Source organism: Plectropomus leopardus, chromosome 8 (assembly GCF_008729295.1).
Source record: "Plectropomus leopardus isolate mb chromosome 8, YSFRI_Pleo_2.0, whole genome shotgun sequence".
Lineage (NCBI taxonomy): Eukaryota > Metazoa > Chordata > Actinopteri > Perciformes > Serranidae > Plectropomus > Plectropomus leopardus.
In genome coordinates, this window is record NC_056470.1 from 19,988,223 (window position 1) to 20,015,572 (window position 27,350).

Consider the following 27,350-nt stretch of genomic DNA (forward strand, 5'->3'; position numbering starts at 1 on the left):
TCAAACAAAAAACAAGAAATTAATACTAGTTGAATACACCTGTGAGCCGTCTTCTGCTGGGGCACAGCAATACCAGTTGCACAAACCACACACAGAAGTGAAGGGTGCCATAAAACTGCTCGCAATAAGAATGGCAATTTGCTTGCGCATGATTATTTTGGACAGCAGCTCGTGGTTCCCTATTGTATTTTATCTATTCTTTATTTTCATTTTTTAATGTTTTTTTTAAATTAATGACTGTCATATGTAATGGATATATATATATATATATATATATATAAATATATATATAATGCAGTTATTCTGAAAACATTATATCACATATCACATTATATTATATCAGTTGCCAGCTAATTTGGCAGTATCTAATGGGCTGTCGGAAAATCTTATAAACTTGAGAGATCAGTTAGTTCTGCTGTACATGATCAGTTAAGTGATTTACTCATGAGTGATATATTTCAATCTGTTGGAGACCTTTCAACAACGCTTGTTTCACAGAAACGTAATTGAATATTTCCACAGAGGGCAGTCCCATGTTTGTCTGTGTTGGGGAAAAAATGATCTATTTTTGTTCTGAATATGTATTTTAGTCACACTAACCAGATTTAAGAGCATGACTAATTATCTAATTTAGAAGTGGAAATGATTATGCATTTTGGTTTTTCACGTTCATTTAAAATTAATTACATATTTGGATGAAAACAGTGGAAGAGTGATTCTTGCTGTGTTCGGCTATGAGTTTTTAAAATGTTTCCCACTCAGTACTCACATTAAATTATGCTTAAAGTTTTAATTTGACTAAGCATTCCTTTTTTTATTTCCAAATGTTATGCAGCTGTCATACTTCTTATAATGAAATCAAAGTATTTTTAGTGTATTTTATTTCTTAAACAAATATGCCTTTTTGAAAAATTTGAGAAGAAAATATTTTATTTATGTGAGTAAAAGGTTATTCGCATTCACACATTGCTAAAAGTTACTTTGGTAAACTCAATAAAAGAGTGATTTCTGTTCTACATTGTGCAAATACACATCAATATATTTTCAGAAAACATTTACAGACTATTTTTTGGGTGTCCAGGGTTGTGCTGGAGGAATTTAGATGACCCCATTTTTTTCTAAAATCCTTGCTGTTTTCTGTACGTAGGCTGCTGCTTCAGCCTGGTGGAGAAAAATTATATCAACTAGAAAAGTGCACCACTTAGAGTGCAAATCTTCTCCAGGTGGGTGCCGGAGCTGATCGCAACCACTCTAGACAATGCAAGTGGCACACCTGTGCTCAGTGGAATTGTCCCTTCCGGCTCCCTTACTGTCAAGATAGCGGCAAAGATAATGAAAACCTTTTTCTTGCATCATGTCTAACTTAAACGAATTAATCTGCAGATGCCCGGGTATAAAAAGCATCAAACTTTTCTATGGTTTTCAGTTGGTCCATTAAATGGTTATTGTTTTCAGCCAGGCTGATTTCTGGAAATGCCTTTTACACTTTTGCTACATGGTTTGTTGATGACCTCAGCCCCCACTGGCTGGATAAGAGGAGTGAAGTAAAAGATTCAATAAAACAGGTTTATCAACAGTCATAAATCACCCCAAATCATGAGACCCTGCACATAAAATGTTAAGCTGATTGGTCCAGTAGTTTGCATGATTAACTGTGGACAGACAGATGCAAACACTCACATATGCAAACACACAAACAAATGCATTATCTCCACCGGTTTTATGCCTGGCAGAGATGATAATAGATTTCACCTGATTGCTGAAACTTGAGTTTTATACTGCTGAGATACTGAAAAAGGCTATTTTCTGGGTCCATTAATTTAAATTGTATGGTCAAACTCCATCACTTGTTCCTCAGACTCATTTGAGGAGCAGTTTTACTTTTTTCTCTTTTTGCCCTCTATTTGCCTTTCTTGCCCCATGGATGACTTTGTATATCTGTGTGTGTGTGCTTCTGTGTCAAAGTGGAGGGGGAAGTATGTGTGATGGTGCCAGTCTGCTGCCAAGGGTGGGTGATGGCTGAGGCGTTCCAGTGTAACAGTGTGTCAGTGAGGGGGAGACGGCTGCAGATTAGATTTAGCGTTGGGAAAATTGAATAGCTGTCAGGTTTGGTTCAGCACGGCTGGCGATGAGGTGAGGGAAGGGGTGTGTAGGGGTGTGTACTGATGACTGTCCCTCTTTCCCTAACCTCCCCTAACCCTCCCATCTCTTCTCCCGCTTCACTCTCCCTCCCCCTCTTGTTCTCATTGACCAAAGCATGATCTTACTAAATTTAATTCCTCCACCGCCTGTGGAGAGAGAGGGAAGAGAGAGAGGTGTGTGCATGTGTATAAAGAGAACGGGATTGGGTAAAGAAGGAGGAATGCTATGTCACAGAGTTAATTACAGTGTTAGCAGGCGGGAGTGCAGCCTGTGCTGCTATCCTTTCATGTCCTAGCAGGCCAGCTTTAGCCAACACAGCCACTCACTCATACTGTAATTAGTGCTTTGTTGGTGAGAAAAGCATGAGAAAAGCCACTGTGAATCAAACACCCTGCCTTTGCTGTAGAGAGGTCAGGAGCAGGGAGCCAGGGCCCTTTGCTACGGGATTAAAGAACTTAAATTCTTAAAGAGCACAACTGCTGACACTGTGTTTGTGGGCTTAGAAAATCAAGTGTCTTTTGATGACTTGTTGTGTGGTTTACCTCTTTGATTCATCCCCAATCTCTCATTCGCCAGTGTGAACAGTGTTTGATTTAGTAGTTAATTTGTGTTGGTAAGGAAGCAGATTTTTTTTACCAGTTTCTGAAGTTTCTGCACAAGACACACACATGCACGCAGAGTGTTTGCATACAGTGTAACACCTTGCGCTCCGTGCTATTAGGATGATGAATGTGAACACTGAAGATAAATATCCACTGTCATCTGTCATCGGCTGATCGGGCCTGGCTCTGCCTCTGTTGGCCTGCAGATAAAGAGTATCTCACCGTGGCTACACCGGACATTAACGGACTCACACAAGCATACACACACACTCGTGCACAAAATTCTGTAATTATGATGGATTGTTTACCTGGTGTGCTCCACACTGGATTGCATGCAGAGAGTAAACATTAGGCAACTTGGTGAAGGGGCGGGACTAGTACTATTAAGCACATTAACGTGTGCGGCATTGTGTGAAGGACTGTCTGTGACTTGCTGCTGTCCACATCCATCATCCTGAAGCTTGTTTGGGTCCACCCTGTGTGCTGTAGGTAAAGATGGTCGTATAAAGCAATACACTGAATTGAATAAAGGACATCAGACCCATTACAGCTGCTCCATCAATCACAAATACCTCCTTAAATGTCGTAAACCTCTGCATGCTCACATAATTCTGCTTTATGCTCAGAACTGAAGATAAACTGGCACCTTACTCTTTCTGTCTTTCTCTCTTTCTTTCTTTCTTACCCCCGTTCTCTCTTTTTCTTTCTGTCTCTTTCTGTATCTTCTCTCTTTCTGTCTCTTTCTGTCTTTCTGTCTCTTTCCTACTCTCTCTCTCTCTCTATACTGGTGATTTACAATGGTGTATTTTACAAGAAATTGTGGCAGTGAATGCCTTTGTGTCATTATTAAATCTGTTGGTTTCAGATGTTTCTCGATTTTTCACAATGAGAGACATTTTTTGTTGCTTTACAATGTTCCCGATTAATGTTTTCATTTGGGTTGCTTTGCGCGTTATTGTCAACCTTCAGAGAGAAATTCACTGAACAGATGTTTATATTTGGTTTTGCTTATGGTTAAAAAAAAGAAAAGAAAAAAGTCAGCTGCTGAACTTCCCTTTTGGTCAAACTAAGTTGGCAGTTTACCTGAGTAGAAAGGAAAAGAGGAGATGTGATGCTGATGTGAGTCTAGTTAGAGCACAACTACCATTTCAAAATGGAGGATTTGGATGCTTTTTGAGATTTCTGGGAATATGAAGGCTTGCCTCTGTCTTTAAAAAAAACCAAAAAAACCCCTTTGCAGGTGTGTTGCTTTAATGAGCTGAATTTATTTAAGTTTGGGTTTTTACTGTAGTCCAGGATTGTATTCGTAATTAACAATTGTAAACATAGAAATATCTTATTTGAATAAATGAGTGTTTAAAAACTCATTCTCTCTCTCTCTCTCTTTCTCTCCCTCTTTTTCTCACACACTTGCACATTTTATCTTTTAATACTTTCCACCTTTCTATAAACTTGTTTTTGTGTCTTTATGCCTCCCCCAATAATTTGCCTCTTTTTCCCCCCTTCCCTCTCGCACTTTCTCTCCTCCTCTCCCTCCATCCCTCTGCTTTAATAATGAATAGGATGCAGCTACGGCACTAAAGAATACATGGGAGGGGATCTTGGGACACGCCAGTGTTTGGAGCAAGTGTTGGTGCACACATCCTCAAAAAAAAAAATCTAGTTCCGCTGGCCCAGCACAATGTCGAGCACTCGCTGCACTCTCGGGCGACCTCACTATGTGTCCCAAGTCACCCCCCTCTGCCTCTGCATCAACTCTGCCAACATACACACGCACTCACACAAACGCACACATAGTTTGGCTGTACTTTATGAAATCCAGCACTGCACCCACTTCGCACAACACTTCTCATAGATTGTGAGAGTGCTGCCAAATCCAGCTCAGTGGGACAACAGTGGCCCCTCCTTCTGATGACCTTCACCTGCACTTGCTACCATCTCACTCAAACACAAACTTGCTACTGTAACACAGGGTTGATGGATACAGTTATGAATAAACAGCAATGTGAGGAAACATATCAGCACACACACATGCACTTAAGTTAGCCTCTCCTTGTTACTCGCACTCTATCAGTGTGTATTTATTTTACATTTCTGTTGTGTCTCCTTTTCGTGCCATGTGATGTATTTATTGGCTAGTGGCCTGGGCCGGCCAGTGTGCAGATGACACTGTGGTAATGCTTTTCACAGAGTAAGTGACAAACGATTACTTAGACACAAGGATCAGTATGGATCAATGCTGAGCCATATTGATCACATGGTATTGTTGACATGTGCAGTAACAAAGACAGATACTGTGTGGAGAGTAAGCAGTCCATTTTTTCGTTCTCACAGAGAAATGATTGCTTATTATTTGAATGCATTCATTTTATGTGATTAATCAAGTTTAATTGAAGACCTGATTTATCCCTCTCAGGTACTTGGTTCACTGCGATTTTCAGAACCAGACCTTTTAGGCAGCGTTTATCCAGTAGGTTAGCAGCAAAAACATAACTGTTTGCATGTGGCCTTTGTGTTATGGTGTGTGTCCACAGGATCAGTCATTTCCACACCTTCCATTAACTGTGTACATAAGCAGCCATTTAGTGCATTCAGATAGCAGCCATGGCATATAAAGAGGTGGGATGCCCACTCCTCATTTGCATAAAGTTGAATCTAGACTACTTTATGTACATTGGGGGCATCCAGCATGACCTGCTACCTCTGGAAAATCCCCAAAAACCTTTAAACTAATTGTTGTTGACCTAAGATGAAGACAGACTCAGAAACAGCAACTTATTTCTCGCCTCAAATATTCAGAAACACATTCCGGTTAACTGGTTTCATAATATACCGTTAGAGAAAGTTTCCATCAAGTGTCCAAAGCTTGGAAGTGGCATTACCCCTCACATTAAAAACGCTCCGGTGGACTTTCCATAGGTGATAAAATTCTTACAAAATGTCTGATGACTAAAAAAAACAACCCAAAAATAAAATAACCTAAGCACACAATTGAAATGTCAATTTATGTTAAAGGTTGTATTTTTCAAACTTCCATAAAATATACAGTTTTTAAAATGTTATATTCTGATGGTATATTTGTATAGTATAAAGATGTTTTCAATGACAATACAATCAATAAGGTAAATTCACGGTGCTACTGCTGATAGTGGTAATATGATTTTAAAAAACACATTGAAGCATAATAACAGTTGTGGAAATTGGTCACTTCACTCTTATAAGTCAGAGTTGTACAGCTTCTGCTCAAAGGGTGTATCCAGATAGAAATGTATAGAAAATACTCAGTTTTTCAATTTCTGCGCTTGAAGACAAGTCAGTAATGTTTTGTAGAATACCACAAAAGAGGATTTGTAGAGCTGTTGCACCATCACACAAAGGAGCAAGTCTGATGAAATACTAAAAAAGATTTCACTGCATTTTATTGGGCTTTTTTGTCATTTTGAATGGCTGCTAATGGATTTTGGAACTTGCCAAGTTAGATTGGAAAATGTGATGAGCATGGCTGCCAGAAATTCCAAATGGCCAGCTGTTTTTGGCCAACCGCAGAATATGAGTATCCTGTTTGATATTGACTGCTACATAGAAAATCAATGAACTTTCAATGACTGAGTGATCAAGTTGATGGCTGCATAAAGGCAGGGTGACTGTTCGTTTCTGTGATGCTGGCCCACCAAGTATCCATTCATGTAATTGTGTAGTGGGAATCTAAAACCCAAAGCTGACAATGAAAGAGTTAAAAAATTGCATTGCATTTCTGTACAATACGCTGATGATGCTCAGACTTGGATTAGTCCTGCTGGGTCGCAGTAGTACAAGCTGTGGTCATGTGATGTGTGGAATAATATTTGGCACTTTTACAGCTGAGAAACTGACCTCTATTTGAATGCCACAGTATTCCTTAACACTGATGCCAGCCACATGCATTCCCACATCCTTCCACACCCTTTTATAATATATCATATTTTATTCCTGTCTACTTCTTCTGCATCATGTGATGTTTTATGTCTTATGTTTTGGATTCTCATTTTTACTTGCATGTTTTTCTTTTATATATTTGATATAACATATACTTACATATGCACATACATAGTAGCATTGGAGAAAGCCTGGAAGCTAGCATTTTATTGCAAACAACTGCTCCACAGTTGTTATGATTATGACAACAACAAAAAAAAGAAAGAAAAAAAGACTTGAAACATGAAACAAAGCATACACCATCTGAGGCTTGTTTCTGGAGTGTGATACAGAAAACAGTTTAATATATATACACAACATCATCAGCTGAAATGAGCTTATTGCAGATATATTGGTGTTGGTGTATGTCGGTGATAAATAACAAGAAATCTCAGTAGTCCATAAATGTCAAACTAGGAGTGAGTTGATTTAGAAACTGTGTCTCCATTAGAATTAGACTTAGATTTACTCATTTCCATTTGCACAGGTACAGCATAGAACAGGTACATTAGATTTTTTGTGCATATCTCTCAGCTTGTAAGTTAGCTTGTAAGGCAAAACAAGGGGCACCCTGATACTCATCTGGCAGAGCAGGCACCTCATGTACAGAGGTTATGTCCTTGCCGCAATGGTCATGGGTTCAATTCCACCCATGGCCCTTTGCTGCATGTCATTTCCTCTCTCTCCCACCTTTTAATCTAGTACTATCCTATCAATTAAAGGTGAAAAAAAACTGAGACCAATAATTAGAAAAAGAATAAGGCAAAATGAAATAGGCAGTTGAAAGAGCAGCATATGAAAACAAGATTCAAAGTTTACATTAAAGGTACACACTATGAATCACATACAAATAAAAATAAATACTTTGAATTATTGCACAATAAAATAAAAAAAAAACAAAAAAAAACTATGAATTATTGCACAAGACTCATGACAGAGATAAGGTAGCCCCGGAGAGTGAGAGAGTATGAAGTAGATTTGAGTCCAGAACCACAGTCTGTAAAGTTTATGCAAGGTGTTTGGTATCCATAGTGTGAAAGAGGTGAGGGATGTGGTATTTCCTTCTGCCTTTGTTACATAACAAGTTCATTTTTTAAACAGTAAAATGCCTCACTCAGTCTTCATCTTGGTCACAATTCATTAAAAGAAATAAAAAAGATCTAAAGGATTTGTATAAAGGTTATTTGTATGGTATTTGTTAAAAAATATTTTAAATTTTTTAAATATCTCAAATATAGATATTATAATCATCCCCAAAAATGTCTCGTCAGTAAGGCTATCCTAAATATCATGTTATATAAAAGTGATCATATTTAAATTGTAAGGATGCAGTGATGTCATTTAAGTTTTTTTAATCTATTCCATTAGAAACTCTTTATCTTCTTTAGTTCATATTTTACATTCTGCATTTATTTCAAATTGTTTTATTATATTCATATATTCAGTTCAGCTTCATAGTATCTGCTGATAAATGTTTTGCGGTTCTCAGAAGTATTCTCCTCCTCTGTAGGTGGTCCATTTATTTCTTTGTGAGGCCTTCAAAGCAAACTCAAATGAAACTGTGGTCCAAAAAGTGTAACTTCCCATAATAAATCTCCACTTGCAAGGATGAATATTACCTTAATACATCCACCACAATGTTTTGCTCTCTCCTTCCACTTTCACGCTGGCTGCTGCTAGAATCAATTTGAGACTGTGAGAATGTATGGAGTGGAATAGGGAAGCAGCAGGCTGCATTGTACGTGCTGCTAAGCATGAAAAATGTTTTCCACAACTCTGCTGAAACCAACTGAATGCAGGCAACTACAGATAGACTGTGGACTATTAATCAGTTCCATGTGAACAGATTAGACCTGCTCTTGGTGCTATTATGTTTTTTGGTGAAGTGAATTATGACTGTATGAAAGAAAAAGTGTCAAGAGGGAACTTCCTGTACTAGCTTTCCTTCTGAAAGGGAAAGACTGACTTTGCTTTCGACATGTATATTTATTTTTATTTATTTATTTTAGTGTCAATGGTTCTCATGCTGGCATGGATGATGTCAGCCTCAGCCCTTAAGCAGCTTCTGTGTGTGTGTGTGTGTGTGTGTAGGTGGTGGGCACACCATTATGGCAATGCATGTGAGGACATTGAAAGATGGCGGTCATTAGAGGGAGCAGGGATTTGGCACCCACTCTGAGGGGCAATGGTGCATGCCCAACAGACGCAGTGCACCCTGGGACAAACTCCTGAACGTTGCTACCAGCTGTGCCATAAGGCCTTGTGTGCGTGTGCGTGTGTATGCGTGTGAGTGTTCGTATTAGTATACAGCTGTTATTCCACGGTTCCTCTCAAAAGCCCTCAGGCAGCCTTTAAACACACTATCATTGCAGAGGCACCACACACACACACACACACACACACACACACGCACACACACACACACAATCAGGAGCTGTGAAGTGTATGTTAGTGGTTTCAGTTACACTGAAATAAAAATAGCAACATGGCATTTTTGGGGTTAAATATCAGCAGGATGGTTTCATATATTGCATTGGACAGTGGACAGTGGACAGTCCCCTTTGCTTTGTCAGGACTTCGTTATGCTTTGTGTTCCAAATGCCTGCTCAGCATGGACGATGTAAGTTTTTGTGTTTTCTGTCTGGAACTATGTGTGCTTTTCATGCTGCTGCATTTCATGGTCAGGTCTCCCTAGAAAATGAGATTCTTAATCGCAATGAGACTCTCCTGGTTAAAGAAATAGATTGTGGCATTGTAGCATTGTTAAGTGGTCACTCCCATGAGTTACTGCAGTGTTGGGACAGTTTATTGACATTTGATTGGACCAATAGAAAAACAGCAGAGCCGCACCAACCAGAATCCCCGCCCCTAGAACATTTGTACATTTACTGTATTGACTAAAGCTATGATTTTGGATTGTAGCTTTTTGTCATATTTTGGAATAATTTGGGCTGCAGTTTTTCTTGCATGGCTTGCAATTCCACATTTATTTGCATTTTAACTAACAGATGAAATTAATGCTAGATCTTTGCTCACAGGCAGTATGGATAACACCCGGCATGTAGTATGTTCCTTGGAGGCAAAACAACATTGTTGGGATTGCTCGGAAATTTTACACAGACATTCATGGTCCCCAGAGGAAGAAGGTTACTGATTTGGGTGATCCCCTTACTTTTCTCATAGTGCCACCATGAGGTTGACATTAATATCTTTGCAACTATAGGTAGATACCATTATATTTGGTACAGTCGTATGCCTCCCTTGAAGTAATTACATTTGAATTAGCCTCAGCTTCACTTTGTTTTTGTTTTTTTGTGCTAATTAGGAAATGTTATCGTGCACATGCCACGCTAAGGCTACACACAAACACTATACTTAGCTAAACATCAGCATGTTAGCATTGTCATTGGGAGTGTGTTAGCACGCTGATATTGAGCATTTATATCACAGCTGCACACTGTGTTGTTACAGTGTCGTAGAGCCATCATGGCTGCAGACTAAGTAATTTGAAACAAGCTCAGGTATGTGAAAGAAAGTCTCAAATCCTTCTGGTCAACCTTAAATTAAGTTGTAACCCATCAAACAAATCAAGATAAGATTGCCTTTGAGGTATGAAAGCTGATCATTAAAAAAGCCACATTATTTACTATTTTTCCCCTCCAAAGCAGTTAATTGTGTTTTTAGTTACACACTGTAAAATCTGACAAGTTGAAACCAATTGCCTTGATGTATGTAATGTAAGTATATATAACTACTAATCTTAATGTATGTTTACTTTATAACTTATTGTAAAGTTTACTTAAAGTTTAGTTATATTTACTTAATACTTGAAGTTGTTGCAACTTAAAAATTACAAGTGTAACTAAATCAACCTTTCTAAGTTTAAGCAACATCAATAAACCAAGTTTACCAACTTTTCCAAGATTATTTTAAGCAAGATTAACTTCAGATTAGAACTCAGATTTTACAGAGCAATATTTCAGACCAATGTCTTCCAATGCTTAGGCAAAAAAAAAAAGAAAAAAAGAAAAAAGCAAAACATGCCTTTTGTTGCGTGATTTATCGGGTCTAAAACAAGTCAGTTCTCAGAGCAATCATGTTTTAAGTCTGACTTAAGTCCAAGTTATATGTCTTAGTGTGCAGCTTTCATTTTTATTACATTTGAACAATCATTGTCTGGTTTATCTTAACATTGGGAAATTGGTTGTTGAACTGTTTTCACTCCAATTACTGACTCCCTGAGTCCTATATTTGTAAATTGTTTTCAGCTGTCAGTTCTGATTTTAGCTTTTCTGATGATAACACATTTACAGCTGCTGCCACCACTGTCAACCCACTGAAGAATGGGAAGCCAAGAAAGACTTGTAGGATCATTATTCAGCCGTTGTTATCTTTCTAGACAGAGCAGAGCATTAATCAATCAAAAGCAAAGAGATATGATATTTGGAACATTGTTATTATACCCGACACAAGGCAGGATCTTTCACTGTAATCAATCGTCAATTAAATTAAGTTGTTTTAAACAGGAAGCTAAGGTAGCTGAGTAGTTACAGTGCATGCCACATAACCGCAGCATTACAGGTGTGATTCCAGCATTGGGGCCTTTGTTGCATGTCATCCCCCTCTTTCTGTCCCTTTTCCTGGTCTGCCTCTTTACTGTCATTGCTCAAATAAAGGTAAAGATGCCCAAAAAATAGACGTTTTAAACAATTCAGTGTATGAATCTCTAGGCAAGATAGCATGTGGGGTAAGTAAGTTTTTTTACTTCATGTGGTCAAGTGCCTATGTTCAACAGGTGCTTTATGATGCCTTTAGATGTGACTCAGCATGAAGACCAGAGCATTTTTTGTGCCAAATGCCAAGTGTTAGTCATACCACAATCTGGTTTCCTGTTCAGGCATTTTCAGCCTCTAACTGTGAGTCTGACCACATGGTAGATGTCCAGGGCCAAGCAACAGGCCACAATGAAATGTTTCCCAGCTTGCTTCTACTTACGGCACAGTCTATTTCCTATCATGAGCTGTCGTCTTCTCGCCGTATGATTGAGTGGTCTGTCAAAGCTATTTGTGTGTGCATTTGTTCTCACAATCCTCCCCATTCATTCACAGCGCATTGATCTCACTTTGAGACATCTCCGCGTTATGATCAATATTATATTCATCTCCACTGATAGATTGCATTGTGGTGAATGGAGCAGCGATTAAGGTGTGGCCGGTCAGGCAAGAAGAGTTTATGATCTCCTGAGTTTTATTTGCTTTTAAAGATGTCTTGTTTTTATGTCAGTGTGATTAGCATTTACAGTAAGTGTTTAATTTACTTTTGTGTGGGTGTGTGTGTGTGTGTGTGTGTGTGTGTGTTTAACAATCCGCGGGGAGTGTCTCTGTGCCACCAGATACGGGACTCAGACCAACATGCTTTTGAGGCAGGGAGGACAAGCGTGAAATTAATTGTTCCACTTCATCTCCGGCCAGCGCTCTTCTTTTGAGGGAACAATTTGTCGGCTGGCATACAAGGGAGGGTATGAAAGGAGGAGGGCACAGCAACAATTTGGCGTTCATGGGAGATCCTGTGATCCAGCAGTGATTTCCTGCTGTGGATTTGGGCTGGTGCTTCTGTCCCTGTGCACAAGTAACAGACTAAGAGTGTATGGAGTGAATGCAACATCAGTCAAAGTGCAGTTGTTTCCATGTGTTGTTTCAGTTTTTGTTTCAGTTGCAAGGTTTGTCACCAGAGAGATGTTTTCACATTCCAGTATTAGTGGGTGCTGTGTGTATGTGTGTGTGTGTGTGTGTGTGCACTTCCCTAAAATTTGATATTCAAACATACCCCATGCAAGCTACATTAAGTATGTCACAAATTCCAAAGCCAATCGTTGTCCAATATGCCACACTAGGACTGTGATGCTACGGGTTCTTTTCTTAACAAGTGTAAGAGCAATGTATCCCAGACTGATGACAATAAACAGAGAAAGGTGGCTGCATTAGAGTACATAAGTGCATTTTTTTATTACTTTATTTTATCATCTCAAATGAAGAATGATGTGATGGGGGTCAGAAGGTTGACAACTGATGATCTGAGTTGGGGAGTGGGAGAGTGACATTGTAGAAAGTCTGTAAGGTATGAGGAGGCAAGATTATTGAGGGCTTTGTGTAGAAAGTAAAGCCGCGGTAGTGGGGCACAAGGCAGATTCAGAATTTCTCAGTAAGGGATAAAGAGTAGATGTGCTTTAAGCTCTTCTTCAAAGTTTTCATTTAACTTTTCATGTGGGAAAACCATGTTAAACAAAATATTAATCATAGCAGAGTCTTTTTACATACTTTAAAATGTGTCTGGAGGGGGACTTTAAATTAACCTCAACCACGTGGTGCCTCTGGGTCCTACCTCTTCTCTTTTTCTTCTCTTCTCTAACTCCGCTCCCCTCCTTCTCCCCAAGACATGTTGGCTGTAATTACAAACATGGCTTTAGGGAGGCAGTGGCCCTTCATATGAATTGATGACACTGCAAGACATTTGTTCTCCCAAACATGTTTTAGAAGAATACCTGCTCTTGCACTGTAGGCTCAAGATTGTTGCTTGCATTAATGAACATATACAGGTATCTAAAGGAATACATACAGAAAGTGCACTTCATCCAGGGGGAAATAATTTCCCAGTTGTGGATTTCTGTCCTAAATAATTCAGTTGGGTCTATGTCTGATATATTTAACACTTTTTTTAACCAATATTAAGTATTGTATTTTCTAAATGTATAATATTCTCCATGTTAATATTCTCCACGATGGTATAGTGGTTAGCACTGTTGCATCACAGCAAGAGGGTCCCCGGCTCGAACCTGCGTTGGGGCAAGGTTCGGACCTTGGGCGGGGGGCCCTTCTGTGCAGAGTTTGCATGTTCTCCCCGTGTCATCGTGGGTTTTTCTCTGGGTTCTCCGGGCTTCCTCCCACATTCCGAAGACTTGCAGGTTAGGTTAATTGGGGACTCTAAATTGTCCGTAGGTGTGAGTGTGAATGGTTGTCTGCCTATATATGTCAGCCCTGCGATAGTCTGTCCAGAGTGTAACTCGCCTCTCACCCAATGACAGCTGGGATAGGCACTAGCCCCCCTGCAACCCTTACGAGGACAAACGGTTTCGGACAATGAATGAATGTTGTCTCTGTTATATATGATTATGATGGCATCATTGACACTAAGAGTTGTTTTTGATGTGCTGCAGTACTCATCACGTCCTCATACAACAGTGCGTGTAATATCTTGCAAAAACTTATGTGCAAGGTTGATATGATGTCCTACAAAATGGTGCATTACAAATTAGGTTAGGTTTAGGAAGTTTTTGGGTGTCCTTACATTGCATACTAAACATAACATAACAATGTCACGTTATGTACTTGCACATGCTATGTTCCTCTCATATGAAGGAGGACAGCCTGCAGGGCATAATTCATATGATTATAGCCTCATAGCACATGATTATGTGGTTTATATACAAAATTTACTTTTTGTTGGTAACTGTACGAACATTCAGGAGCGTGCCATAGATGTATTCAGACTCCGTAAAAGAGTTAAAATTAGCAATACCGCAATCCGAAAATATCTGTTGTTATTACCTGCTATTAAATACAAGCTAATATATATTATATTATTGGACTATTAATACTAATGCATCAAAGCAATATTTTAATGTACTAGTTAGTCTAGGTTGCTAATATGAGTTACTTATCTTGTGTTTTTTATTTAAGATTTTAAGTACAGTTGTAACTTTAGCAAATAATAGCAGTGGTGTAGAAAGTGCAGTTTCCCTCAGAAATGTATCATAAGCATGACATGGTAGACTAAAAAGTCCTCATTATCAAGTAAAGGGGATTGGGACTTAAATGATGAAGTACGGTTATTTCTGCTGATGGCAAATACGGTGTTGTCACATTGATACACATTTGTTTTAATGTGATTACTTTAATATTGCAAGTATTGTGATTTGCAGCTATAAGATACCAAAGAAATTTCACTAAGTAACATATGAATGTAAGATGCTTTATAATAATATTCATCTGATTATACTATTAAGTATTAAAACACCATTTATGGGCATCTTGAAGGGGCATGGAGCAACTTTTACCAGAAAGTTTGTCATGCACAATTTACACTTTAGTGTATGTGTGTGTGTGTGTGTGTGTGTGTGTGTGTGTGTGTTTGTTTGTGTATGTCTGCTCACCTCACGGGTGTCAGTACATCAGAGAGTCTGTTAAGTTGACTTATTTGTCTCTATGTCCCTGTGTAGTCCCTCCTGGTGTCATTCAACACAACGCAACACACACAACTCACACACACGCACACACACACATTCAGAGGCTTTCCTGAGCCATGTCTCTTTTGTTCATCAAACCAGACTCATGCACTTGTAGCCAGAGACAAGCAGGCGGAAGCAAACAAAACAGAGAGGGCAGCTTTTTGTGAATGAAAACCAAATAGCACAGCCTGAATGAGACTATAGCACACATACTTGTTATTTAGGGTAGCATGTTTGACATCATTGCACATGCTTCTGCCTCTCTTTTCCTGCTGTGGATGTTCAGCTTCATTTAGTTAGCTAGAGACACAGGAAAGATCTGAGTAACCACAAAATCAGTAGCACTGATTCATCTTTTTCATTTTCATTTATCTGCTAATTATTTTTCTCAGTTCAGTAACTAATAAGAAATATCTGAAGTGTTCATATGTCTGTTATTGTATGTGTGTGTGTATGTGTACAAGGTAGAGAAAGAAAGAGAGAGGTGACGCGATTCAAAGAGCAGTGAGATTGTGTGAGAGTGGGCCAAGGTAAAGTGGGCTCTGGTGACGCGTAAAATGAGCTGGGATTTGGGGGATTGGGGTTCAGTCTTAGTGTGAAATGAAGTTTTTCCCCTTCATTAATCACTTTATTATTGAGCCCCAAGGAAACGACATACATAGATACAAACACATGTGGTATTATGTCACTCTAATACTTCATTATGATGAATGACCAATGGAGAGACACAAAGAAAACCAGTGCTTGTATGCATAGACCTATCCTGCCATCCACTTCTATATATGTCTTTTGGTTCCAGTGTGTACTTATTGTTTTATTTATTGAGTTTTGCCTGTGGCTGTCTGTGTCTGTACATAGAGGATTGCACATGTCTGTGTTTCTCTGTGCTTAAGTGCAGCTTGGATCTGGGGATTCTAGCCTCTGATTGTTGTACCACAGTCAGAGCACACTGTGTAGGAGAGAGATTAGCAGCATCAGCTCATTCATGTGATGCAGCACAGCAGAGGGGCGAGAAAAAGAGGGATTGAGTTACCGCAGACCATACAATATGTGTCACCACTGTCTGTCTGTCTTCAACACAGTTCAAACTACTTTTTGTAGTGTACACATGAGGGAGCAGGCTGATATATATCGTGCTAGGGGAGAAGTTAATTTGTGACCGAGTTGTAGTTCATGGTCAGACAGAGTTGTTTTGGCTTAGAGAAGCACAGTTTGATACTTAACCTCTATCTGTTCCATTGGAGCTGCTGTGCGGTAAAAGAGACCAAGACTGGCTGTTCAGGGTGGCTTCAAGGATTCACTGTGTATTGTGTGCAACACATTGAGCCTCACCGTCCTAAGCTGCTGTTAGTCTGTCAGTGTGGCTAATGACATTATTGCTATCTAACTGAAAATCATCCACGTAACAAAAGTGAATGTTGACGTTTTGTCTGAAGCCTGTAATAATAGACAGTTATCTGAATGTGTGTGATCACTCACATTTGCAGTGTCACGTGAATTCTAGTGTGAAGAATTTATACAATGGAGGTTAATGTAATTCATCAAAAATAAATGCTTTGCCACGCCCTCAGCGTTCAATACCAATACATCTTTATGAGAGGCATCAGGCTTTCAAGTAACTCCAGTGTAAACCCATCCTCTGCAACATTTGATGATTCAAACGACTGATTCTATGACATATCTGAGATTGCTCTAACATTATCTCATTGTTTTTCTATAACAATGACAATAAACTATTAAATTGATTGAATTGATTGGACTGATTCAGTGCAAAGAGCAAGAAAGTCCACCTCAGGCTGGTAGGACCGGTGGTTGATCGGTCAAACTAAAACAGATTTTCATCCAGGAGACCACTGCTCATGTCCCCTGTGAAACCAAAGGTTAGTGTTGTTTTTACTTAAAGTTAACTGACTTATATCCATCCATCACATACTTACATCACACATGTGATGTATTTAATTTACGTTAAGTACCTATTTTAACTCAAAACATGATGTTTGTTCTAAACCGAATCAATTACTTTTGTTGTCTAAATGTAGCGGCATCTGTTTAACAATGTGAACCACATGTTAGAACCATAGACTTAATAAAATCGGCAACATGTCCCCACTCACCCTGCTATGCTTAAATGAAGCCAAAATATCTGGGATGTTGCTGCTGCCACCTTGCACTGGTGACATCATTTGGAGCCAGATTCTGCGCAGTAGTGATCTCCGCAGTCGGATAGTTCACGTCAAAACAACTGTCTGAGCAATTGTGCACAGCGCCACTGAATACTAGTGCATGGATTGACATACACAGCTGTCAATCATGACAGAGAATCCTATGTTGTAGAATTAAATAACACATTAAAACCAAAATTAACAGAAAAATTATCACTTGAACATATATCAGAGTGATGAGACTTGCCTTAAATCATGGAAACCATCTTTGAAAAAAATCATTTGGCATGTACTTTGAGTTTTAAGTTTGGCCCATGTCCCATTTACCAACAATGAGTGGGTGGGCTTTATGGCCTGTACTGCAGTCAGACACTGGGGGCGATCAAGATGTTTAAGCTTCACTTTGGGGGAGCCGTCATGTTGTCCATCTTTATATTCAGTCTATGGTGAGAATGTGTTTTACCCAGGAGACAGCTGTATGTCACATGCAGACGCTAAAGGGTGCATCCCACAGAGATGTCAAGGGGTACCTTTGTTATTGGCATCACACGCAGAGGTGTGTGAGAAAGCGACTGTATTTGATAACACTGGGTGAGAAAGCGTTACAGAAATTGGAACCTCTTCTCTTTTTAGTTGAGAAAACTTTGAGCAGAAGCCCAGCTCGTATTATAGGTTAGCGGAAATCCTGAAGAAATAAATACATGTTCTCCAGGTAAATCAGGCCAGTGTCCAGGTGCACAACCCAGCAAATAGAACAATCCTTGGGGAAAAGTGGAAAGGGAACATTATTTTGTGCTCAACTGCAAGTGTAGGTCAATACAACTCTTGTGAGACTGTGTCACTGCCCAGCAGCTGGACTAGTGGACGTGAGCAGGTGCTCCAGCGTAGCATCACATCCAAATACAACCCACCACCTCCACAGCAGAGAAGTCCCAGGACTTGTGAGGTACTTCTCAGGTGGCAAAGACCCATTGTTTCATGAGCAAAATCTTGAAAATGGTACCAAATAAGTTTCATAAAGGAACTCTACATGTCATTGGTTTATTGTGTTAGAATAATATTTGACCTTAAGTTGCCAATAAAGCCCATTAATCTCTCCTTTCCAGTCTCCTGGGAAATGGTGGTTCTGGATGTGTGTCAGTTGGCTTTGCCATGATGTTGATGTGATGTGAAGAGAATAGCTTCAGGCTAATTAAGCTTGGTCTGCCCTGGTCTGCCTGACTGAACATAGTGCTAGAGACAGCCTGTGGTCAGCTGGACCGTCTTAGCCTTTCACTGACCACACGAACGTGATCGCAAACACATAAACATTTTGGTTCAGGCCGTGGGCTTTTGGTGCTTTTCTTATGCCTTGGTTAAGTGTTTAATATTTGTCAGTTCTGGGCCAGTTTCATGGACAAGGATTTAGCTGTAGACAGAAATATACTGATTTCAATAGAAAAGACTTAGGAACTATCTTTAGAGAGAATTCATAGCGATGACTGCGTCCATGAAGTCAGCCCATTCATTTTTATAATTAGCAAAGGAAGTGGGTGCAGGGAAGAAGAGGGATGAAAGAGGAAAGCAGGAGATATAAAACTAGAGAGAAGGAGCTCTAGCGAGCCATTGAAGGAAGACAGGGTGCAGAGAAAATTGTTGAGGAAACCAGTCAAGCCAGTTCAGTTTTGAGCCGCCGTTGACCTGTCAGCTTTAACAGCCAACCACCGCCAGCCAGGAACCAGGATTGGCTTTAAACCTGGATTTTCTGTTCCTCTGACACACTGCAGTTGTCAGTCAGCCAGTGGGATTATCGCTCTGATTTTCATACGGTTACGGTTGCTGTGATTTGGCTTCTGAGTCATCAGCCAGTCACTTTGATTGGCCACAGAAGATGTTACTTGGGGCTGCAATTAATTAGTGGTGCTGCTGGGTGAGAAACAAAAGGTGGCGTTAGAGAATGTAAAAGTCATGGTAGTTGGTAAACAGAACAAAAAGGACATTAAAGTTTTTCAGATGTACCTCTTGCTTTTGTTTTTTGGTTCTTTCTTTTGTTTTTTCTTTCTTTCTTTCTTTTCTCACTATCCTCCTTTTTTCCCTTCCCTTTTGGTTTCTGATCCAATCTTTACCATATGCGAAACAGAAGTGTTTTTGGATGGCTGCACCGGGGCTTTTGAAGACAATTTTGATACTCCAAACTGTGACATGCAAATGAAATTGGCAGCGAAGGCACCACTTCGGCAGCATTTCAAAGGCACGCAGACTGCTCAGTGTTATGGTTGTGAACAGAGTGGTGATGCTATGATATGGAGATAAAGATGAAACACTGAGTGTTTTCCCTGATAGACCTGAACCTGATTTTTTTCAACCCATGCCTGACTTTTTACTATTGCTTCACCTGTCTGACATGAATAGGAAGTTCAAACCCCACTGCAAAAAAATCCATTATATTATAGGTTAGACACTCATCTCTTCAAAAAGCACTAAATCAGATCCTCTTTTCTCTAATCAGTACAATTGCTATCAAAAATCCCTTCCACCTTAGCTCTTATTCTAATTCTATATTTAACCAAAATGTAAATTTAGCGATTTTAACCTTATTCTCTCTACTTGTGCCCACCTGCAGCTCTTCAAATACAGATAACATTTATTCCACATGCCCTCTGACCTCCCACTTCAATATTTTCTTTCTGTGCTCTCTCTGTTCATCTATCACCCTTAAACATCCCTCTGCCTTCCCTCTCTTCCTCATCCTACCAGTCTTTGCATCTCTTGAATCTCTTTGCACCCACACAGTGTTTGCTCTCCCCTCTATCTCTCTCCTGTCTCCCTTTTTGTTTCCCTTTATCTATCTTTTTCCTTTCTCATGTGTTTGTCTGTCTGACGGTGTCTTTCCCTTGGGAGGGAAGCAATCAAGCAATGTACCCATAGTTGTAACAAGATAACAATCAATGATCAAATTCAGTGTCCCCTGTCATTGTCCCTTTTTTGTACTCGATTGCCATGTGCTTTTTTCTCCAATGGTGTTGCAAAAAAACTGATTTGTCTTCGGCGTCTTTCACTTAAGTGATTGAGCATTTTGCTCAGCCCCTGTGCTTATCACCTTCAGCTACAGCTAAAGAATTCACCCTTATCAAAAGTTTGGGGACGAAACAGAAAAATATTCCTCTCTGTTTGGCGATGTCCTGCAGTTTTTCAAATGATTGCCTAAATCCAAAAGCTGCCGCCTGAGTGTCTGATGCTGTCCCCATTCCTCCTCCTACCGTGATCCCTCTCCCCTAACCCTGCTCCTCATGTGTGTTGCTGAACAGGAGCAGCTAAGAGCATGCGTCTAAGCAGGTTGGCATAACATTAGAGGGGGCATGCTATTTGATATGGCGGTAATCTCCTGTTAAATCCCCCAAGAGTGAAACACAGCCGCCTGCAGCTTTGCAGAGATTTCAAAAAATATTTTTCTTCTCTTCTTCTTCCTCTTTTTTTCTGTACAAGTATACCACCTCACTTAGATCAGCTCTGCATATATATGTGTGTGTGTGTGTGTGTGAGAGTGTGTGTGTGTGGCATGTATGGGTGTGGAATTAGTGAGACTTAATGTCACTGTCCCCAGTTAAGGCGCTGGTTAAGCTAAGCACCCTAGTATTGGTTTATAGCAGAATAATGTGATTTAGTTTAGGGCAGATACTGAGGGCAGTGGCGTGTCATCGGCCCCTAATGTGTGGTTGGTAAAACTTGAAGGTGGCTGATAATTCTCTAGTCTGAGCTGATTGGTTTCGTTTATATGTAGATTAGTTTGGAGAAGCAACTCCGACTAAGCTTTATTCCTCTTTTGAAACACTGATAATACATTCTTAGTTCTTTGTAGCATAGCTATGGGTCCTTGCATATTGTAATTTTACCACAGCTATTTCTTGCTACTCTGTATACAAACCACCTGTCTTTTTATCTGGTGCATACCTTGTAGTGTTTCATCTGGTTTCTTCCATTTTTTTCCAGTTAAAGTTTTCGCCCTTTGAAAATCTTCTGAGTAGGATAGACTGTGTCATATGCTATAAAGTGCCTTCTGTGTCCAACATGCGATTGTACTTTCTATAAACTGCTTTTTATAGCTTACTCACCTCCAAAATTGGACTGTAAAATATTAAAGAAAAAACTTCACCCCCAAAATGATCAACTATTCACTCTGCGTTACCTCAAATTCAAGAAGAAAACTTAACAAAGAACAAAGAATCCATTACAGAGAAAATTCTTAATGTATTTAAGTAAAAGTGGTCCATGTCTAACATTAGCAAAACTATACCAAAACATCAAACTCTCACACAGTTCGCACAGTAAGTCTTATTTATCCGGGTGTATCCTCAGTACTTCCCATTCACATGCATTTTTGCAAAAAACATGCTGTTTAAAACACTTTTGCATAAACAGTCTCATGCACAGATGAGTAGCACACGTGGGCCATTACGTGGGTTTGAACTTTGCACTCTGACCTTCCAGGCCACAACTTTGTAAACGGATGTTTTGGTATGGTTTTGCTTTTGTATAATGAGGCCCCTTTTACCACAATTCATCAAGATTTCTTTTCCATTTTTTGGTTTCTTTGTTCATCATGGAGGCATGTGAGAAAAACAGTTCTCTTTACAAATTCAAGGTAACAGAGTGAGTAATTAATATACAGATAATCATTTTTGGGGTGAAGTATTCCTTTAATGCAATCATAACTGTTACTTAACTTAACTGTTTTTAAGACTTACGAATATGGGATTACCATATTTCCCCCTCACCTTGCTTTACCTGAGAAATAAGCTTATTTATTAAACAGTAACATTACTGTACTTAGAACACTGAACATTAGCATGAGCTCACACTGGGACATCCATGCTGTACACTATCACATGTAATGTATAGCCAAGTAAAACATGCCTTTTTGGAATTTATTGGAATGAAAACACATTATTTTTGTGATTAAACTGTCGCAGTAATTTTAACCTGATGATGTGAATGTGTGGTTTTCTTTCAGAAATACAAGGAGTTTGAGCGGGCAGTGCGGGTGGAGGAAATTGATGGGCTGCGGCTGGTAAAGAGGCTGGCAGAGGACATGGAGGAGATGTTTCACAAGAAAGCCCAGGCAATGAAGGTACTTGTTCTTAACTGAATTCATCAAATGAAACCTTCCTTAGAATCAAGTCAAATATTTAAAAATATAAAAACTCCTATAAAAGCACAGGGATATGTGAAGATGTCATTTTAAGAAGAATTTTCTATTTAGTTCTATTCTTAATCATCTACATTTTACTTATACTGCAGTACCTAACACATATGACTACCTAATAACAAAACGGAAGAAAAATAGAAATGAGTTTCTGTTGTGGTGGTACATTTATTCCCAGATAGGCTGGGAATGGAAAAAGAAAAGGCACTCAACTGAGCTCAGAGAAATCACTTGGTAAAGTATTTATTTCACTCTGCTGACCCTATGGGATGTCTGAAGAAGTGTCAGAGTGTCACATTGCCACAGTGCAACCAGACACATCTTGCGTTTGCCGTATGAGAGAGAGATACGTGAAAGAGCGGGTGCTGTGGGTGAGGTGACAGACAGAGAGAGGCTGTTAGCCACCCATCAGTGTCTGTGTCACTTTATCGATCCACTCATACCAAACATGAGTACCTAAGAGGCCACTTTAAGACAAAGATCTAAACTAAAACTAAAATTATATGATTCTGATTTTCAGATGTATTGCCTCGTTTTATTCAGGTCTTTTTGTGAACTGGATTGAATGCAGTGTTTAGTGTTAGTATGTGGAAGACAAGTACTGTGCTTAAGTAAAGGTTTTAAAATGTGACTTTTTGCTCCACCATATTTATTTGAGTTATCTTGCAGATTTAATTTTTAGAGTGACTAAGAATAACTTTAAAACTTCAAAGATAAGCCTAGTTTCAATTAAATGCTCAGTCCCTTTTACTAACCGGGTGTGGCTACACATGTTGACAAATAAACGACTGTCTCAATAAGAAGCTGGGTCTGGTTGTCATGGAGTAATACTGGCATAATAAACAAGAGAGACACAAAAATAGGTTTAAATAAACAATTTGAAATTATTTCCCATCTTTGGAGAGCGACAGTTTTATGTAAAGGGAATTAAAAACCTGTCCTACGTCGATAGTTATATGTTGTCCCAAATATAAGCCTGTTGAGAGTCTTTTGTCACTGTAGTTGATACATGTGTACATGTATAGTATGAAGACACTCATCCACATCTGTGTGTGAGCATGTCTGCATGTATGGTTATGTGTGTGTGTGTTTGTCAGTGTTGTAACAGGTGCAGTTCAGGATGTGTCCACGGTGCACTGCCTCTCTGGCTGCAGCTCTAGCTCCAGGTGATAGATCCTATCAGGACAACATGGTGCTGTTAACAGAAATTGGATTTCTCTCAGAAAGTCTGGTCCAAGAATACAAGCTGAAAGGAAAGCAAGGGAGAAGAGAGAGAGAGAGGGGCACAGATAGTGACAAACCATTTCCCTTGCTTTAGCTTTGCTTGTGCCTGTGCTATTATTCTTATGCATGGTACCTTTGCCCGCTCGTATTGCATGACCATGCCCGTTGCACCGTGTTACATTCCCTTTGAAAGCATTCACATATCTACCCGTCTACGTGCACAGCAGTCGTCACTGAGCACACAGAGAAGCTGAAGTACTTCATGCTAATATGAGTCATCTGGCATTTCAAAAATATGACTCCTACTCTTATACAATGATTGCTGGCATGAAAGCAAGGTTCTAATTGAATATTGTTAGTGGCTATGTATTAAGTGCTTTAATAGAAAATGGAGGACATAATCAGTGTTCTAATAATAATGAACATTGTTTTGGAATTAAACCACAGATATACGCTTTCCAAACAAATATTCAGTGTATTTAATTAAAGAGAAACATGCTCTGTCAACCTGTTGCTGCTAACTTATTTTAATCTGTGCTATGAGATTAGATGTATTGAATCTTGTAACGTAGTTTTTTGTGTGTGCGATCTACTTGAGAGTGCGTTAAACCCCTGGAGATGTGAAGACTCGGTTGGCTAATGGCTTCTCAAAAACCGACTGCCCGGGTGCTGGATGCCTCATAATTGTACATCTCAGTAGGGCCGAGTATGCCAGCATGTGTTCGTGTGTGTGTGAAGTAAAAGTTATGGGGGCTGATGATGAGATAAGACAGAATACTGGTCACAGGGGTGATGGAATTGTGCTTTAGCAAAGACAGATGAAAGCTGTGGGAGGAGCAGGAAGAATAAATGTTATAGGGGAGAAAATTGGAGGAAGGTGAAGTAGTGAAAAAGAGGACCGCATGCACACATCTGAGGTGAGTTTAAACCTTGTCTGCTGCTATCATGATTCCACTTCATCTCTGCCTTTGTTATTTTCAGCACTGACAGCTGACCTTGTATTGGATTGTTTGTCACAAACATACAATGGACGTATCCACGAGTCCCTTTTCCTCTTTTTTTTCTCCATCGTTCTCCAATTTCTCTGTTCTTTTATTACCCAAACTCTCATCTGTCTGGCCTAGTGTGCAGTCTCACTGCTGTCCTAAAGCATCCCTCGCTCCTTTGTCTGTCTCTCCCCTCTCTGCTTCACCTCTTCCCATCTCTCTGCTTTTTGCTAAAGTATATGTGGCGCTTCAGCGATTCAATTTCCGTGCAGGCGCTCTGCCCTGTCCGTCAACGTGGTTTTATCTCCCCGTCTCCACGTCGATTCCCCCTTTTTATCGCACGCCACCACCTGCTGAGAGACAGCAGCCACTGCCACTGTAAAAGGGTTCACCTGTATATGTGTGCATGCCAGTTGATGTCATTTTTTTAAGTGATTTGAGGTGAGAGAAGTTTCATGCTTTCATTTTTGTGTGTTAGATAATGCTTTTGATTTGGAGAGAAGTAGATGATATGGATGATAGGAGAGACATGTTTATCAGATAAATGTATAGTATTTAGGCTTTCTGCAGGTTTTGTGTGTGTGTGTGTGTGTGTGTGTGTGTGTGTGTGTTTGAGAGAGAGAGTGACAGTGTATGTGTGCATAATTGCATTTAGAATTGGTGTTTGATTGTGTTCATGTCTCTATCCTCTTTCCCTTATCATCCCCACATTATTGTGGTGAACACAGCTGGCTCTGTCTGACGCAAAACTTTGGACAAGAGCAGTCGTGTCTTTTAGTTGCTTCAGCCAATTAAATTGCAACACCAGTATTATAGATAAGATAAAAATGTCCAATGAAAAAATCTTTCAAAGTAAACATGTGCTTGTAAAGGGCATTTCGTGTCCTTGTTTGTAGCTTCCACAGGCACGTGTGCTATGTGTTTATTCTTTGGCTCAGCAAGCGTCTTAGCTCGCCATTGTTACTTTTTAATTACTATTACCTTAATCAGTTCCCGAGTTGGTGGGATATTATCATGGTCTAGCAGACAGCAGCTCCTCTCCCCTCCTCTTTCTATCTCGTCTTAAAAAAAAGCTTGTCTGCTGGCTGGAAATGGTGGCAACAGCAGACGTTTAAAGAAACAGTGAACATGTTGTTATCAAAGTTGAAAGGCGTGGAGCTATTGTAATGCCCTCTTTGAAGTCAAGCACGGCTGTGTTTCATGTGACAAATGCACTTCAAAGCAGAGTGGATGCCTTGCTGCTAGGGCTGTCTCTCCTGTAATGGCATTCGGTCTCTGCACGCTCTGTACCTGCTGATATCATTTACCTGTGGCAGCTACGCCTCTGTAGTCCTCAACGTGATTACCAGTGTAGTGCAGGGGAAGTCTGCATGGGTGTATGTTAAAAATAAAAGGTGCACACAGGACTTTGCATGAAAATTCTCTGCCAGCAAAACACGCTATGAAATTTAATTTTCATTTGCTGACATGTACTGGGAATTTTAAACACAAATTCAGCATTTCTACAATTTTGCACGGCTTGTACTCTGCAGGAGTTGATTTGAATTAAGATGTGTTTCCTCTTACTAAAAGAGAAGCATCAGTATTGACAGAGAAATTCTGGTTTATCACATGTTGGGTCTCACTTATCTGGTAATGATAACATTACGTTAAAAAAAGAAGCCAGGTAGAGCAAAAAAACACCAGACACCACAATCAAACTTTTACATTTGCTGAAGTTATTTGGAAGAGAAAGCGAAGATGAATGGTCAAACCTAGGCTGTTTTACAGCAAACATTCATCACAATTTAAAGGTGTAGTGTAGGATTGTGGCATTTAGAGTTGAGGTTGCAAAAAGCAATCAACTAAAACTTATCCCATTTGTCAAGCATTTAGGCCCATGGTGGCTGATGCAAAGATGTGAATGGCCCTATCTAGAGCCAGTGTTTGGTTTGTCCTTTCTGGCCTACTGTGAAACAACATTGCAGACTCTGTGGAAGAGGACCTGCTTTGTATAAGAATATAAATGCCAATTTCTAAGGTTGATGAAAACACAGGGATTCTAATTTTTAGGTGACTATACTCAGCCACCACCGGATGTTGTTACATAGACATTAAGGTTTGGTTGAGGTTTAGGTTGTTTTGTTCAGTGACCAAATTGTCAGGAAAACTTCTAATTCCAACAATCAATTTAATGCAGAGTATAGGTGATATTTTGTTGGTTTTAAGTTTTGCTGTTAAGTACCCAAAACCCAACATCTTCCAAACATCTTAAGTCAATGTCATCTTGACTAAGAATAATGACATTTATTTACAGGGTATAAAGAACAAAACCAACATCTGCAGAATGTCATAACATGAACATCCACACAACATAAATTCTGTGATCTTTAAAATTTCAGGGTTTACACTCATTTTCATGGTAAAAATTCCAGAACTTTTCCATGACTTTTCAAGGACACTTGCTAACATTTTTTTTTCTTTCCCTGCTTGCCTGGTGTTGTTCAAACATATCAAATTCAAACTATATTCCAACCTAATTGCAGCTAGCTGGCATACGGTATATTCAGTGTAGGATTCCAACATCGTTCTGATGTCATATTGCCATCTGGTTGCTTTATTGAAAACAGTGTTATTAGTATTATCATAAATCCTACACACGGTACCATTTAAAGTTAACTTACAGTTTCAAATTTGGATAGTACTTTAATTAGGTACACTAACAAACATTATTTAGCTTTGCCACAGGGGTTATTACTGACATTTTGGGTGCGCTCTTATTGGAATTATCTCCAACTGCACAAATAACAACCAAGTTATAATAAACTACAATTT

General features: G+C 39.4%; 1 protein-coding gene across 3 annotated transcripts in view; it reads left to right on the top strand.

Moving 5' to 3' along the window:
* Window positions 1–27,350, top strand: part of cacna2d3a (calcium channel, voltage-dependent, alpha 2/delta subunit 3a) — a 139,882-nt gene that overhangs the window by 4,678 nt on the left and 107,854 nt on the right. For 2 of the 3 annotated variants that reach the window (XM_042491919.1, XM_042491921.1), the window contains exon 3: window positions 22,135–22,251. In XM_042491919.1, the coding sequence (XP_042347853.1) occupies window positions 22,135–22,251 (117 nt within the window). Of the gene's footprint in view, window positions 1–9,277; window positions 9,319–22,134; window positions 22,252–27,350 lie in introns of those variants that run through there. The other variant, XM_042491920.1, reaches the window with a different exon arrangement.